At 44.8% G+C, this 16,017-nt stretch overlaps 1 protein-coding gene across 3 annotated transcripts in view; it reads left to right on the top strand.

Annotated features, from left to right (window-relative positions):
- The window catches only part of Cdh5 (cadherin 5), a 39,057-nt gene that overhangs the window by 20,222 nt on the left and 2,818 nt on the right, over positions 1 to 16,017 (top strand). For all 3 annotated transcript variants that reach the window (XM_039097688.2, XM_039097689.2, NM_001107407.1), the window contains exons 3-11: positions 2,439 to 2,727; positions 3,535 to 3,651; positions 5,073 to 5,237; positions 6,311 to 6,498; positions 7,874 to 8,124; positions 11,659 to 11,801; positions 12,751 to 12,875; positions 13,217 to 13,325; positions 14,936 to 15,181. In XM_039097688.2, coding sequence (XP_038953616.1) covers positions 2,439 to 2,727; positions 3,535 to 3,651; positions 5,073 to 5,237; positions 6,311 to 6,498; positions 7,874 to 8,124; positions 11,659 to 11,801; positions 12,751 to 12,875; positions 13,217 to 13,325; positions 14,936 to 15,181 — 1,633 coding nt within the window. The remainder of the gene's footprint in view (positions 1 to 2,438; positions 2,728 to 3,534; positions 3,652 to 5,072; positions 5,238 to 6,310; positions 6,499 to 7,873; positions 8,125 to 11,658; positions 11,802 to 12,750; positions 12,876 to 13,216; positions 13,326 to 14,935; positions 15,182 to 16,017) is intronic.

Raw genomic sequence — 16,017 nt, 5'->3', positions numbered from 1 at the left:
TTGTGATGACAGAATCTATTTGGTACCTAACATGGGGTCAGAGAAGTAGAGGAACCACACGTGATCCCCATCCTGGATAAAAGAAGAGTATGCACAAGACACAAACACAGGACTCCAAGGGTCCCCTCCTGGCTCTGAGGACACAATCTGAAGGAAGTGCGTGTTTATCAGGGTCAAAGTCTGGAGCGTTTGTTTATAAACCTGGATGGACAATGGGAGCCAGCTGGGAGTAGCCTGCCAGGGTAGGGCAGCTGTTGGCATTGAGATATTTCACCCAAACACAATGATATTAGAAAGGGGCGGGGCCAAATCTACTATACTCCAGTTCAGTGGTGAGAAAAACAGAGAAGTTTACATGGAAAGGCATCCAGTGGGAGTCCTGACCACCACTCCTCCAAACCATCAAGTTCATCAAAAATCAACTCTCGGAAACTGTTACCACCAAAGTAAAACCATAACTAAATGGCATGGTTGGATGGTGAGTGGGACATAAATACAAGATTAAAAAACATGAAAATCTGTAGAAGTTACCTGTGTTAAGCAATAATACTTCATCCGTTTGGTCCCTTCGTTGTAACAAGGGACCACACTAGTGTAACGTGTGCTGCTGAGGTGAAGGGGAAACAGGCACATGGGAACTAACAACTGTTAAACTCTAGGGACACTTCTGGAACTCCAGGATTGGTCCATACCCTTTTGTTACCTCCTTCTCCTCTGAGGCTTCTGTATTGACCTCCTGACCACCCTCTCTCTTCTCCCACCTTATTAACTAGTTCTAACTGCACACCTGCACACAAGGGTATTGCCTCATCTGATCCAAAGGGTCAGCCTCAGTTCTGAGAGCCAGAACGGGGCCTTGGATATCTATGGGTTCTATAGCGTGCCTGCTACCTGGTAGGCATCCAATTTCTGTTTTATTCAAGTGGAATTCTGTTTGGGTCATTCTAGCCTTCTAGAAAAAGTACTATTTTGAGCTCATAAAGATTTAGACTAAATATCCTCCAGTTGTAAAATATAGGATATTCAGCTCTCAAACTTCGTATTATTGTTTGACTTGTGGGTCTATTATTAGCATTTACTATCATTTACCTCAATGATGTTCAGTGCAAGGTGCCAGGCACACAGTGCTTTTCCTTAAGCTACTAATAGCATGTATAAAAGAAAGAAAGCTCAGAGGTCTAAGAGGTGCAGGACATCCTGAGTTAAACAAAATTCATAGGAGTTCTGCTCTGCAGGTTAGACACTGCAAATCACCAAGAAGAGAGTGTCTTGTGCCTCATTCCAAAAGCAAATTTACTGGGACCAATACTTAACTGTGCTGATAAATGTCTGACATCTGGTTTTGCAGGGAGAGTGCAGATGTGTAGAGCGTGCCAATTCCCACAGTGTAAACACTCAGCCTTTGAACTGCTCTGTGACATCCCTGAAGGCAGAGTTAGTACAAGACGTGCACGGCCCTACCCCATCTGAATTCTGAGCATGTGTAAATCTTTGCTTCTCGAATAGCCATATTAGTCACATTTCTGTTGCTGTGAGAAAATACTTAACAAAAGTTCAGGAAGGAAGAGCTAACTGGGCTCACAGTTTAAAGGTGCAATCCGTCTTGGTGGGGAAGACATTACAGTGCAAGCATCTGTAGTGAGAAATCAGAGAGAGGTGGACGAAGCTGCTTCACTTGCCCAGTACGTAAGGCGACGATGCCCACACTCAGTGTGAACCTTCTCATTCCTGTCAACGCTCTCTAGGAAAATTGCAACAGGCACCATCTCCAGAGGCATGTCTCCTAGACTGGTTCCAAATGCCCAAATCCTGGGTCAACAAACCATCTATGATGATGATTTATTTCATTGTACGTTCAGATAATTTAATTTTTAATATGGCCACATTTGACAGCCTGATCACAAATATTCCCCAACTCTAACCAAGTCTTCAAAGCCATATTGATAGAAGCCAGTTCTAGCACATCACCGGCACGTGTCCCATTTTTGCACGGAACAAGAGAAGCCAAGCTTTCCTGGCATTCATTTCCAAGTGGGAAGCTGTATCCATTAGTGCAAATCAACCTTAGGAATCCAATTGGGTCCATTTTAAAGATGAGATAGTAAAAACCCATGTCTTCCAAGGGAGAAAGACACTATTATTCTCTGGTGGCAAATGCGTGACTAGGCTCCATGTGCCATTCTAGGCATTGGACACAGCTAAAAAAGATGCATCACTACCGTGCTTGCAGTGACCTGGTGAAGACAAGCTCACTGGTGACCAGTTGAAAGTTCTTGTTTAAAGCGTCAGTGTCAGGGTGAGCATCCCTACTCAGCACTACACACACATATGGTCAGCATACATGCATGCATCGTCACATGTGTGCACACACACAAGCATGCACACTCGTGTATGCACCCACTGCCCATTCCCAGCTCATGTTGCCTGTTCTTCCCCAGATCAAGTCCAATGTGAACCGTCAGAATGCTAAGTATGTGCTCCAAGGAGAACAAGCTGGCAAGATCTTCAGGGTCGATGCTGACACAGGGGATGTGCTTGCCTATGAGAGGTTAGACCGGGAAAAAGTCTCTGAGTACTTCCTTACTGCCCTCATTGTGGACAAGAAGACCAACAAAAACCTGGAACAACCTTCCAGCTTCACTGTCAAGGTGCATGATGTAAATGACAACTGGCCTGTGTTTACGCACCAGGTATTCAACGCATCTGTGCCCGAGATGTCAGCTATAGGTATGTGCCTAGTCTTTCCTCTCTCTCCTCCCCTCCTCAACACCAGCCTGAAGACACCTCTCACATCAACCACCTCAATGCTTAAGGCTGGGCTCCAGTAAGCTCAAGGAAGTAATTGTGATGCTGTCTTGCACCTTTACATGATTTTGAAATGTGTCCTTAAAGGCTAACCTCTGATCTAGTCCCAAACTAAAACCTGACCCTAACCATAGATGGGTTTTAATCCTCATAATGTGCTGAGCACTGACTCTCTTTATAGCCTGGGCCCTGATCCTGACCCCAGAGCGTGTAATCACCCTAGATATGGGCTTGGGAGGTACTAACCTATCCTCAACCTGCTTCCAGAAGGTCCAGACAGAGAGTGTGTTTCTCTAGTCTTCTGTCCAGGATCTGCGCTCAAGACCATGGGACCAGACCTCCTTGAGGAAGTCTAGAACTCCAAAGGATGAGAAATAGGATCTCCATCCCTCTCGGGGCTTTGCAATACCCTTCCCAGTCCCACATTCTCATACTTTCAGAAAAGGAAAATCCACCCAGACATCACCTAAGTTACTCTCTCAAACCCAAACACCTTCATTTCTCCTGCAAACATACAAATCACCTGTTCTCTTTGCCTGTTTTCTGACTGATCTGGCTGGGCTCACCCTTGCTGGCACTTTGTCCTCGTGATGGCCCCTCTGGCACAAAGCAACCCTCATTCCCTCAGCTTGGGCAAGTAGGAACAGCAGAACCCCATTTACTATCACCAGGAAACAGGGTGAGGACCACAGTCATGAGCAGAAACACCAGAACTCTCTCTCTCCACAGGGACCTCTGTCATCCGTGTGACAGCAACGGATGCAGATGACCCTACGGTGGCTGGCCACGCCACTGTCTTGTACCAAATGGTGAAAGGAAATGAGTACTTCGCCATCGACAATTCTGGTCTGTATGACTAAACCTTTTGGGAGGGTGCCTATTTAGAGGGATGGGAGAGGGGCATGAATATTGCAGGGGCCAATGTAGAGAGAACTCTAATCTGATGGGTGTTACCAGTCACTGATCCAGAGAAGGAGTGCATAATAAATATAAAGACATATTGGAGTGGGTTAGGGGAGAAGAAAGCAGACAACTGCCCAAAACATGTACTCAAGTCCAGAAAGAAAATCAGGGCCTTTTCACCCAAGCATAGACCAGGACTCAAAAGAACATAGTGGTTGGAAGGTCTTTGTACATGTTCAGAGACATCTGATTTGAGCCTAGAACTGCTGCTCAGCCCTACAGCCCCTTGGAAAAGTTATCTAACACCTAAGAACCTTGCTTCCTTTGTCCAGAAAACAGGAATGCTCATGGTCCCTTGTGCAGTAGCTGTGAAGTTGGAATTAGATTTTGCATAGGCACAGCCATGCCACATAATTTTTTTGTGCCTCGTTAAGAGAAAACTTTAGACCAATTAAATTTTATCGAGTTTAATTTTTGCAAAGAACAGTTCACAAATTGGGACACCCCAGAAGCCAAACAAGTTCAGAGAAACCCCAGGGCTGCCACATAGTTGGGTGATATTTATAGTGCAGGGAAGAAAAAAAAAAACCTGCAGTCTAGAAACAGCTCGGTCGTTTCCAGCTGGGGTGTCTGCTTTATTTGAATAGCTTTGAACAGGTGGCAGCCTATGATTAACTGAAGCCCAGCTGCTGTGATTGGCTGAGCATACTCCTAAGTTAGGGCTTTAGTTTATTTACATGCTACTAGGTTGCAGTTCATCACAGGATTCAAGTCTGCAAGTACAGAAGGCTTCTCAGGCCAAATTTGGTGTTTAACAAATTTAAAAAACTGTAAGAACCGAACCGCGGAAGCAAGAAAGAAGGCCAGTTAGTCTAGCCAGACACACTTGTCTTCCAGAAGATGAGCAAATACACAGAGCAACTGGTACTTCTAAGGGCACCAAGAGATATGTCACTAATCTATCACAGCACTCGTAGCACTAAAAAGGGCAGCCACTTCTGCATATGTCAATACAGACATCATTAATCGAGTACAGCACTCTCAGTTCTAAGACACAGCATAGCCAATCATATTTATGTGTACCAGGGCAGACATCACTAATCTATCTCACTCTGAGTCTGGAATTGGCAGTATGGTCTTTCTCAACATTACATTCTCTTTGGCTAGGAACAATACTGAACCATACATTTGGCCAACTTTTAGCCATACAGGGCAAGGTATGGAGGCAGTGGACTATAGTTCTAGGGATCTCAATCTCAGATATATAGTGGAGTCACCGGTGTATTTCTGAAAGGATCTTGGCATTCAGATTTTCTCAAGGCTCCTCAGGTAACACAATATCTGTTGGGTCACTTTCTTTTCAGGACTCATTTTCACAAAGGACAAAAACTTGGACAGAGAGACACGGGCTGAATACAAGATCGTGGTGGAAGCACAAGATGCCCAGGGTCTGCGGGGAGAGTCAGGCACAGCCACTGTGCTGATCAGATTGGAAGACATCAATGACAACTTCCCCATCTTTACTCAGTGTAAGCCCCTCTCATAGGCCCTTAAGTAGACAGGGGCTGAGACGATCCAGATTCAGTGATTTGGGAGCTCTCAGACAGTGCCCCAAATCTCTCTACTTCTTGCCATATCCCAGGGCACTTCTGAAGCCAGAATATAGAGACCCTGGTGCATCCTAATGCCTTGCTCTCCAAGTCACCCAACTGTCCACTGCTGAGTCCTTCATAGACCAGATTTAAAAAAAAATCACAGCCTTGCTGATAGCACTGCAATGCTTCAAGTCCCATTGTGAGACAAAAGCAATTTCGCCCAGATCCTCTGAGACTGAGGGCCCAGCTATAAAATCCCAGAGAATAGGGTACAACCAAAGCCTGCTGTAAACATGCCTACAAATTGATTTTCCCTTTAGAAACTGTGTGTCAAGAGCTTTTCCTGTGCTCCGAGTGAGAGAGGCAGGAAAAGTAAGTTGGTATGTTCATGGAACCCACTAGCTATGTGGAAATTCAGGCCTCAGCTGACCCCCAAATTATCTAGTTCTAAAGTAGCTCTATTACTTCCTGAAGGCAAGATTTGTCTCTCTTGTCTATTGATGTTCCAATGTACAGAATGAGCTAACTCCCTGCTAGCTTGACAGATGGGCAAAAGGCAAGGCAGGCCTCCTTATCTTCGGACCCAGAATCACACAATCCTAAGTTTCTTGCCTGTTTTCTGTAGCAAAATATGGTTTGATACCCAGATAGGTGGCAGCAGATGCCTGTGACCCTAGCATTGAAGAGACAGAGACAGGAGATTTGCAAGTTCAAACCCACCTTGGGCTACAGAGCAAGCCTCAATCTCAAAATTCCAAAGGCTAGGGGTATAGTTCAGTGATAGAGTGCTTGCCTAGCCTGGGTAAGACCCTTGGTAAAATTTCTATTGTTTGTGTGTGCATACGTGCATGCATGTGTATGATAATATGAAGGGACAATGTGTGCATGTGGTGTGTGTGTGTGTGTGTGTGTGTGTGTGTGTGTGTGTGTGTGTGTGATAATATGAAGAGACAATTGTCTTATCTATCTCATTAACTCTTTGCGGTATCCTATGCTCATCTCATCAGCCACATACACATTTTCGGTGCCTGAAGATATCCGTGTGGGCAAGCCCTTGGGCTCTCTCTCTGTTGAGGACCCAGATGAGCCTCAGAACCGGATGACCAAATATAGCATCATGCAGGGCGAGTACAGGGACACCTTCACCATTGAGACAGACCCCGACCGTAATGAGGGTATCATCAAACCCACAAAGGTACGTTGACCTGCAGAACTGAATCCATTCATGGGCTGTGGACTTTGCAGTATCCAAAGGACATGCTCAGGGATCACTTCTGAGCCACAGGCCATTGAAGGAGTATGCTCTTTTCAGCTCAGAGTTGGCCAGGAGTTCCTGGAGACTATAGCCCACAGTCTCAGCCTGAGTTATTCCAGAGATACAGCAGAGGCAATACTTTGGGTGTGAAATGTTTATCTGGGTAGTATTCCCTAGAAGCCTCAGGCGCAAGGATAGGTGGCAATCACTGATAAACAGGTACAAGTGGAGCCCAGAGTATGTCTCAGAGTTGCAGCAGGAAGATCGGGCTCTGGGCTAAGCAGCCACAAACCCTGCAGTGCTGACAGACAACACTTGTTCTAGTCTCACTTCTCATGTTGTGATAAAATAACCTTGACCAAAAGTAACTTTGGAGAAGAAAGATTGTTTTTGATTTACAATTCCAAGTTGAGTCCATTGTTAAGGAAAAGTCACAGTGGCAGAAACTTGAGACAACTGGTCACATCACATCCACAGCCAAAATCAGAAGGAAATGAATGCACTCAGCTAGTTTTCTCCTCTCATACAGTTCAGAACCAGGCCTAGGGAATGGTGCTGCCCACAATGGACTGGGTCCATTAACAATCAAGATAATCCCCCACAGACAAACCCATACGTAACCTGATCTAGACAGTTCCTCAGTTGAGGTTCCCTTCTCAGGTGATTTCAGATTATACAGCAAGTTGACATTTAAAAACTCACCAGCACTGTGCCCCCAACATTAACTCCCTGTGTCCCAATAGTAGAAATCTATCAGCATATGTAAAGAATGTATGACTAAGGGCACAAGTAGCCATGAACAGTGGCTTCTGTGACAGCAAGCGGTCTGACTTACTGAATCTAGAAGAGTAGGGAGAGGAAGGAGCCTTATGCTTCCAGAATTTTAAAGTAGAGGACTGAGAATGCACAGAAAGCCACCAGAGTCCACAAAGCTCTCAGACAATAGGGAAGATAGGCATACAAACAACAACAAAAAATGTAACTGGTGTATTCAAGGCTGCACAATAATGCCAGACAAGAAGGTGTTGCCCCTTGCTGAGAAGGTCTCTTACTAACTAACTGCTCAACAGCAAATTACTACTCATTCCTCAGGATGAACAGGAAGAAATTTGCTAGGCAGACAAACACAGGAGAAGTCTCTTGAGCAAAACCAGGAAAGTTACTCCCTTTGAACAGAACCACTAGGGTATTGCCCCCTTGAGAGAAGGACTGGGATTGGGCATGTCCTTGATTCATAGAACAGGCTCAGGTACAGAGGTGGTACCAGGCAAACGAAATGGGCTAAAACCAGTCACTATACTTCCTGCCCATGCAGCCCCTGGACTATGAACTCATCCAGCAGTACACGTTCCACATCGAGGCCACAGACCCCACTATCAGACTCGGATACCTGAGCAGCACTGCGGGCAAAAACAAAGCCAAGATCATCATCAATGTCCTAGATGTGGATGAGCCCCCTGTCTTCCAGCGACGCTTCTACCACTTCCACCTGCCCGAAAACAAGAAGAAACCACTGATTGGCACTGTGGTGGCCAAAGACCCCGACAAGGCTCAACGCAGCATAGGGTAAAGAAGTGTGGGCATGAAGTGATGATGCCATGGTGATCCTAGCATGGTCATTCTTATGCCTAATGGTCTCAGACTAGGGCTCAGAGAAGGACATGGTCTTGCCAAAACTCCATGGAAAGATGCTGAGGCTAAACCTTGGCTCTTTCTACTAACACTCTTCTCCCACCAGCTCCTGTCTTGTCTCTCTTGTCTGGTCCAGGCCATCCTCTGTTCTTTAAAGGACTTTGGACCTTGACTTACATAGTTCCTGTCTAATGAGGCCATCAAAAGGAATGGCTTACCTGAAGCCCCATCACCAAAACTAGTTTAGAGAGATTTCTCCCAAGACACAAAGCCAGAGTGTTGCTTTCACTTGGTGAAACTATACACTTCTATAAAGAGATCTATGGTAGTTCCTGCTCCCACCAGATTCTCAGGTGGGCTGAGTATCCTTTCCTTCCCTTCATGGCCACACAAATGTACCAATGCACGGATGCTGCGTTTGTTGTTACTGTTTGTGTTTTCGCTGCTGTTTTCCTTGGATCATGTTCCGCACAGTCCATCAATACTTGTTCCTAGTTCGTTTCCCATTACTACAACTTCATAGCATGGGTTGGATAATTTATGAGCCACAGAGCTCTATTTATCTTAAGGGTCTAAAGGCTTGGAAATCCAAGGGCATGGTGCCAGCACCTGATTGCCATCTAATGAGGTTTTACTTGCTGTAACATGGTGAGACCTAATAGCTTGCCAGTGTAGGTCTTTCTTCACCTTCTTATAAAGCCACTAATCCACCGTGGGGACCCCTCATGACCCAATCCTAATCCTAATGGTAATTACCTCCCAAGAGCTTAATCTCCAAATACCACAAATACATGCATCTGTGGATAGAGTTTCTAATACGTGGACTTTGGAGGGTGTGGAATGAGACATTCAGCCCCATGTCCTTGTTCCTCTGACTTAACTAAATTTCCCTCCTCTACCCTCTGGGACAAAGGGAATACATAGATCTGCTCAGACTTCCTAATATTTGGTAGTAAGAATGAATTCAATCCAATCCAATTTTATCCCACACATGAAGCCAGCTGTGCCAGGCCTGTTGACGTCATTATTTCATCACTGGCGTTATATATTTAAGTTCTTACCCATCCTTGACCCTACCTCTGAATTCCCCACTCTGCCTGCTCCTCTGTGACACTCTGCTTCAATGCAACAGCTTTCTGCTGACTCGAACCCTTCTCTCTCTGCATTTTTATCTAATCCGAAACGACCATTCTCACACTCGAGTATATTTTTTTCTCCTTTTTTTTAAAGATAGGGTCTATGTAGCCTCGACTGGCCTTGAACTGCTGTAATCCTATCACTTCCTCTTTAGTACCAAAATTACAGCATACATTCATTCCACCATACTTGGCTTCATAAAAGTAGTTTTCATATAGTTTTAAAATATATTTATATCCTAATGAGGTATTTTTTATTTTATTCCTCTTTTCTGTCTTTATTCTGTGTGTAAGAGGTGGTATGTGCCACAGTACAAATGTAGAGGTCAGAAGTAACCCATGGGAGTCAGTTTTCTCCTTGGACCATGTGAGACCATGGAATAGAACTCGGGTTATCAGGCTTGGCCACAGATACCTTTGCCCACTGAGCCGTTTTGACAACCCAAGAATTAATTTTATATATTGATTTTGGAAAATCTTTATTTACAATACAAACACTGGTCAAGAGCCTCCCAAGCACCCTACCTTTCAGACCACACCCCCAGGCTTCTGCTACCTTCTCCCCCCACCCCCATTTTCAGACAGGGTCTCAGTAAGTGGACCAATCCAGCCATGAACTCACACGATGGCCCAGACAGATCTTGAGGTTCTGCCTCAGCTTCCTGGAATTTCAGGCCTGCATCACCAGGCCTGGCAGTATTAGGTCTTCTTGTTGAGAACAAAGCAAGCCTTTCCAGTTTGGGTCCACCTCACGCATGTGGGGACCCAATCTCACTGTCATCTATTCCAAGTGATTTATAATTATAACTTTGGCTGTTTCTTTGGTTGGGGACTTTATTGACTTGGGTTTGCTTGGTTTGGTTTTCTTGTACTAGTGCTGTGGGGATTGAGGGTGGTCTAATATGTTCTGTGACATAATACAGTTGTATTTCACCCATTTTCTTTTTACCGAAATATCAATACTTCTGTATTTTAATTTTTCTGTCCAGTTAACTAAGATCTACCACTATTTTACCTTCATTTATGTCCTATAACTTCTTTGTCCAGTGCAAGGGCTAAAAGCCAGGGTCTGTGCACACAGAGCCAGTGCTCCACAGCTGAGTGCAGGACCTGCAATTCTGCACCTCTGTGAAACCATCTAGTTTGTTCTCATGCTTTTGGTCCCCAGTGCCACGCCATGTGACGTTAAGCTTGTTGTTTCTGTTTGATAAATTCTCCGACTTTTACTTCTGACTTTTCTAGATTGCATGGCTTTAAGCTGTCTCTTGAAAACAGCACTCAGTTGGGCTGGCTTTTTAATCTCAACAGAGTTTGTGTTCGGCCTGCTTGCTGTTTTCATCCTCAGTACTGGGCTTGATCTCACTTGTCTTGTTTTATATGTCCTATTTCTCAGATGGGACAAGTTTCCTCTTGTGCCTCATCTTTCTATAACCCTCCTTTTTTTTCTCATAGACATTTGACCGCAGATTTACTTCTGTCTACAAAATCTTAAATGTTTTCTAATGAAAAGCATCACTCATACATGCTTCAACAACTTCATTTCAGTTCCTCCCAAACCAGGTTTCTACTTTTGATTAGGACAACTTTTAAAGCTTCAAAACAATTTCTTCTGTGCATAATCAGAACCTATCTTTGTGAATGATGTACTTGTACAATCTCCAGGTCATAGACTTTTCTTCAAAAGTTCCACCAGTGTGTTCTAGCATTCACCTTTGTTGGAACATCTGGAGTGGGTCTAATTTCCCTTTCCTCTTAGGGAATCTACTTTTCGTTCGTGAGAGTCTGAACCCTTCAGTTTTCTCACATCACTGGGACATTCAAAGGACTAACAGAATATGCCTAATTATTGCTATTTTTTATAGTTATGTCAAAATATTGCTTAATCTGTAGACATAGGCCTTCTTCCTATCAAAAAAGCATATTATATTTTGTGTTACTTTTTTTGCCATGGCTTTTCAGTAGTAGCAACAACCTTCTCTCTCTCTCTCTCTCTCTCTCTCTCTCTCTCTCTCTCTCTCTCTGTCTCTCTCTCTCTGTCTCACACACACACACACACATTCCAACTGCAGTGTAAGTGATTTTAAAGTTACTTAGTTTGAAATGCAGCTGGGTGGAGTCTTGGGTACCCCATCCAATCATAAGATAACACATCCTTCAGGTCAAGCATCCTCCTGCTTTGGGAACATGTACAGGCTACTCACTCGGGGTGGTAAGTGTAGGGAACACTAGAAAGGGGTATGGGGAAGGATACAGGGGTCAAATTCTCTGTCATGGTGAGGACTTTGGAAACAGCAAGGGACAAGGAAAGCCATGAACCCATTTCTCCTGACAGATACTCCATCCGCAAGACCAGTGACAGAGGCCAATACTTCCGAATAACCAAACAAGGGAACATCTATAATGAGAAAGAACTGGACAGAGAAACCCACGCCTGGTATAACCTGACTGTGGAGGCCAACGAATTGGATTCTAGGGGTGAGTGGCCCCACTTTCCAAGCTACCTGGGCCCTTTCTTTTCCTTCATTCTTTCAAAACCGACATGACTCTTCATTCTGGACCTCTAAATGTATTCTAAGGGCCCCAGGGAAACATTCTCTGATTGGGGTAGTTTGACCTTCCATTTCTAAATGTGCTCCTTGGACCACCATCATATAGAGCACCCAAAACCTTGTCGGAAGGACAGAATAATAAGAGTACCACCTTAGACTGAATGCATCATAGTTTAAGAAGCTCTGTGATAAAACACACTGTTCAAGTGTCTCTGTGATGAGACTCAGCAAAGGCACATGCTACACACAGACTTTCTGAGGGTTTGGTCCAGAGAACACAGAGAGCCTCGAAGGCTGTGCATGGAACAAATGCTGCACGATTCTTAGTGTCAAACACATTTGGCAAACACTCCTTTGTGCACAAAAAAAGTTATGTGTGCACCAGTGAAAGAGCCAAGAAGCAGCTCTCAAAGGTAGAGATTATAACGTTCTGCAACAATTGGTATGAATTCTGACAGAAGTAAGGGGAGTTGTAACAATCACCCAGCAAACTAGTGTTCGCTTTCCCACAGCAACCAGGTCCCATGGGGGTTCCTGAGAGGGGACAACATTACTTTTAAAAGTGCATGATTATGTGTCCGATTGCATTGTTTTAATCAATTGTATCTGTTTGCTTGATTTACTTACTAACTCTTTTACAACCTCTTCAGATGTGCTGAGGATGGTTAGCTCTTGAATTCTTATCAGCAAGTTTGCTTACATATGAAGGTCTACCCCCCACATTGTCCTCCTCCCATTCTAATGTCATCTTTGGCCTTTCCTCCTTAAAAAAAAAATGGCCTCCACCACACTTTGCCCCAGGACTGTCCATCAAAACATCTTCAAAGGCCAGCATCAGCTGGGCCCAGTATAATGACAAGCTGTCTCCCCTGCAGGTAACCCTGTAGGTAAAGAATCCATTGTACAGATTTACATTGAAGTTTTGGATGAGAATGACAACGCCCCAGAATTTGCCCAGCCCTACGAACCTAAAGTATGTGAGAATGCTGCCCAGGGCAAGGTGAGTTGGCCTCGAGTGGAGGAGATGGGGGACCAAGAAGTAGTGTGTTTTCAGGTAGATGACTTGGGAGAAAACCTTCCTGCCCACCTAGAGTTACCTAAGTATAAAGTAACTACATAACAACCCTGAATAAAGTGCTATTCCCATTTTTCAGGCGGAGAAATGGAGGCTCTAGGAGTGTCTGAAGAATAGGTCAGGGATATGTGAGTGCAGGATGGTAGTAAGACAAAGTGTCTTGGGGGAGACCATAGTGCCGCAGGTGACAGGCAGCCACAGCCTTGTCTAAACCCATCCTTGAACCCGGAAACCACACTGATCCTTCCCCATCTCTCACATTCCAGCTGGTAGTACAGATCTCTGCAACAGACAAGGACGTGGTGCCAGTAAACACAAAGTTCAAGTTTGCCCTGAAGAACGAGGACAGCAACTTCACCCTCATCAACAACCACGGTAAGCCGCAGAGCAGGCGGTCGGCTCTTAGAAGGTCAGAGGTGTCGGTTAAAAGTCTTGAAGCACTAAGATCAAGTACTAGTCCAACATGGGGTGACAGGTCTCCAGAGGGTCTTTTAAGTTATGGAGTGTTCTGTACAACTTTCACCACGTAGATTGCACAGTTGGCCTACGTTGTAGTTGAAGCCTCCTGGCCAGGCTTCATGGTCCATAGGACATGATCCAGAGGGTCACCATTACCCTAAAGAGGCTTCATTGAAGAGGAACACAGAATGGATACAGGGATGCAGGCAGCCAGCTCAGCCAAACTATCTAAAGGCTCCTTCTAATACTGGGATCATTCCAAAGATCTCAAACTTGGAAATAGGAAGTCATAAACCCCAGAAATGTGATGAGCTTTGTTTGCAGTTCAGCTAGAACGGGTATCAACCATAAAGTGTTCCCTGAACAGGATCCGGTCCACCAATCACATCATATTACAGCATATCTATTCAGCCAGTCAGAAACCAGAGAGTCTTGTGAGGTCAGTAGTGGCCAGTCAGAGGCCTGGTGAAGATCTACTTCGTAGAGTGATGACCCTAAGCTGATTTCCATCTGAAAGTGGCCAGGCTTCCACAGCCTCTAAGAAAAATGTACACCCTCAGGTATGACTATAGCAACTGTTCATCCGAACATGGGAGGAAATCTCCCTGTCCCTTACTGATGACACAATGAGGGTCCCATACTGAAACAGCCCATTGTCATCTTTGGGGAAAACTAGGGAAGAGGGTCCCTGAGAGTGAGGGGCATATATAGGCAATCAGCCACAGATGCATCAAGCAAGATGAGCATCATGGCCCACAGAATGAGGAAGGCAGCCATGCTGTGCTGACAGTTAATGACTCAACTCAATACTCAGAAAATGTCATTGCAAAAATACCCATCATCCCATTCCCTTTGTGTACCTTGAACGAACTAAGAACTGGGATCCATTAGGGAAAATTTAGGAGCTACCCCCAAACTCATATCCCATGTGCAACAGGAAGCAGGTCTGTTGGTCTCAGAGTCGTTTGCATACAAATGTTCTATATATTGGAGTCTCTCATTTCTCCCAATTTGCTTTTGGCTGTGTGGCTAAGTAAGTCCTCTGACCATTAGTGTTACAACCTCCCAGGAACCTACAAAAAAAAAAAAAAAAAAAGTAGACCATCTCTCCTTTGCCCATAGCCACTGAGTACTGAATAGCAGTGACAGCAGTGTGTGTGGGGGTGTATCTGTGTGTGTGTGTGTGTGTGTGTGTGTGTGTGTGTGTGTGTGTGTAAAACAATACAGCAATGAGCTGAGCAAAAGCCCCTGTTGGGATGGGTTTGGAAAAAGTGATGTGTACCCACTGACCACAGAAACAGAAAATTGGGGTCTTACACGCTGACTTGGCCACCCTTAGGCTGGGTCAAAGCAGTCACCCAAGTACATCCTCTGCAAAGGGACAAGCCTGTGCTTAAAGGGTTCAAACATGAGGCCGGGAAACAAAGAGGGCAATGAAATCACGCAGAAAGAGGCAGCTTCCCCCCATGGGACAAGAGGGCAGGTGCTCCTGGCAGAGCCTCACTCTGTGGTCTTGATGCTTGCAGACAATACCGCCAACATCACAGTCAAGTATGGACAGTTTAATCGGGAGCATACCAAGTTCCACTACCTGCCTGTGCTCATCTCCGACAATGGGATGCCCAGCCTGACTGGAACCGGCACGCTAACAGTGGCTGTGTGCAAATGCAACGAACAGGGCGAGTTCACCTTCTGTGAGGAGATGGCCGCACAGGCGGGTGTCAGCATCCAGGCACTGGTAGCCATCTTTCTGTGCATCCTCACCATCACAGGTCAGTGTCTCATAGACAGGGAGGAGACATTAAGAGGGCTTCAGAGAAGAGGCAGGGTTCTGGCCCTATCCTGCACTACTCTGGAGTTCACAGTTCTTGTATGTATAGGATACAGAGATATAAATAGGTAACCCCACTAACCTGGTGCTATATGGAATAAGGGAAAGGAGGATGAGCCATAAAATCATTCTTCAAGCTAACTCCATTTCAAATTAACCTGGTGTATTGCAGTGACAGGGTCACTAGCATGTGTCAAGCACCAGGTTCAATATCACCTTCAATTTCAAAACAAAAAAGAAAATGAATCTACACTTGGCATTCCTTCATTTGCTAAATATATTTTGAGTGCATACTATATTCTGGGTGTTGTTTGGGGCACCGATGTACATTAAAATGATTATTTACTGTATTACTCATCTATTTTGAGACAAGATCTCACTGTACAGCCCCTGACTGGCCTGGAACTCACTCTGTAGAGCATGTGGACCTCCAATTCACTTGCTTTTGCCCTCAGAGTGCTGGGATTAAAGGTGTGTGCCACCATTTCTAGCTTTAATTGTTTCTGAAATTCCTTTATAATGGAAAGTTTTGAGACTTCTAGCCTGGAATGTCGCTGGAGGGTTTTTTTTTTTTTTTGCTTTTTTAGAATTCCTCCAGAGTCCATTTTTGCTTTGGTTTGCATTTTTTTGTTTTGTTTTGTTTTGCTTTTGCTTTTGCTTTTGTTTCATTTTGAGCCTTGTCACTTTGGGGCACTTTAGGCTTCACCTAGGTCTGACATTGCCTAAGAAACAGATCTCAGACAAGGCTTTGTGAAGAGCAAGCTGCCAGGAAAGGCA

Source organism: Rattus norvegicus, chromosome 19, assembly GCF_036323735.1.
Source record: "Rattus norvegicus strain BN/NHsdMcwi chromosome 19, GRCr8, whole genome shotgun sequence".
Lineage (NCBI taxonomy): Eukaryota > Metazoa > Chordata > Mammalia > Rodentia > Muridae > Rattus > Rattus norvegicus.
Note: the sequence above shows the minus strand (reverse complement) of the source record. Positions and strands in the feature narration are given on the sequence as shown.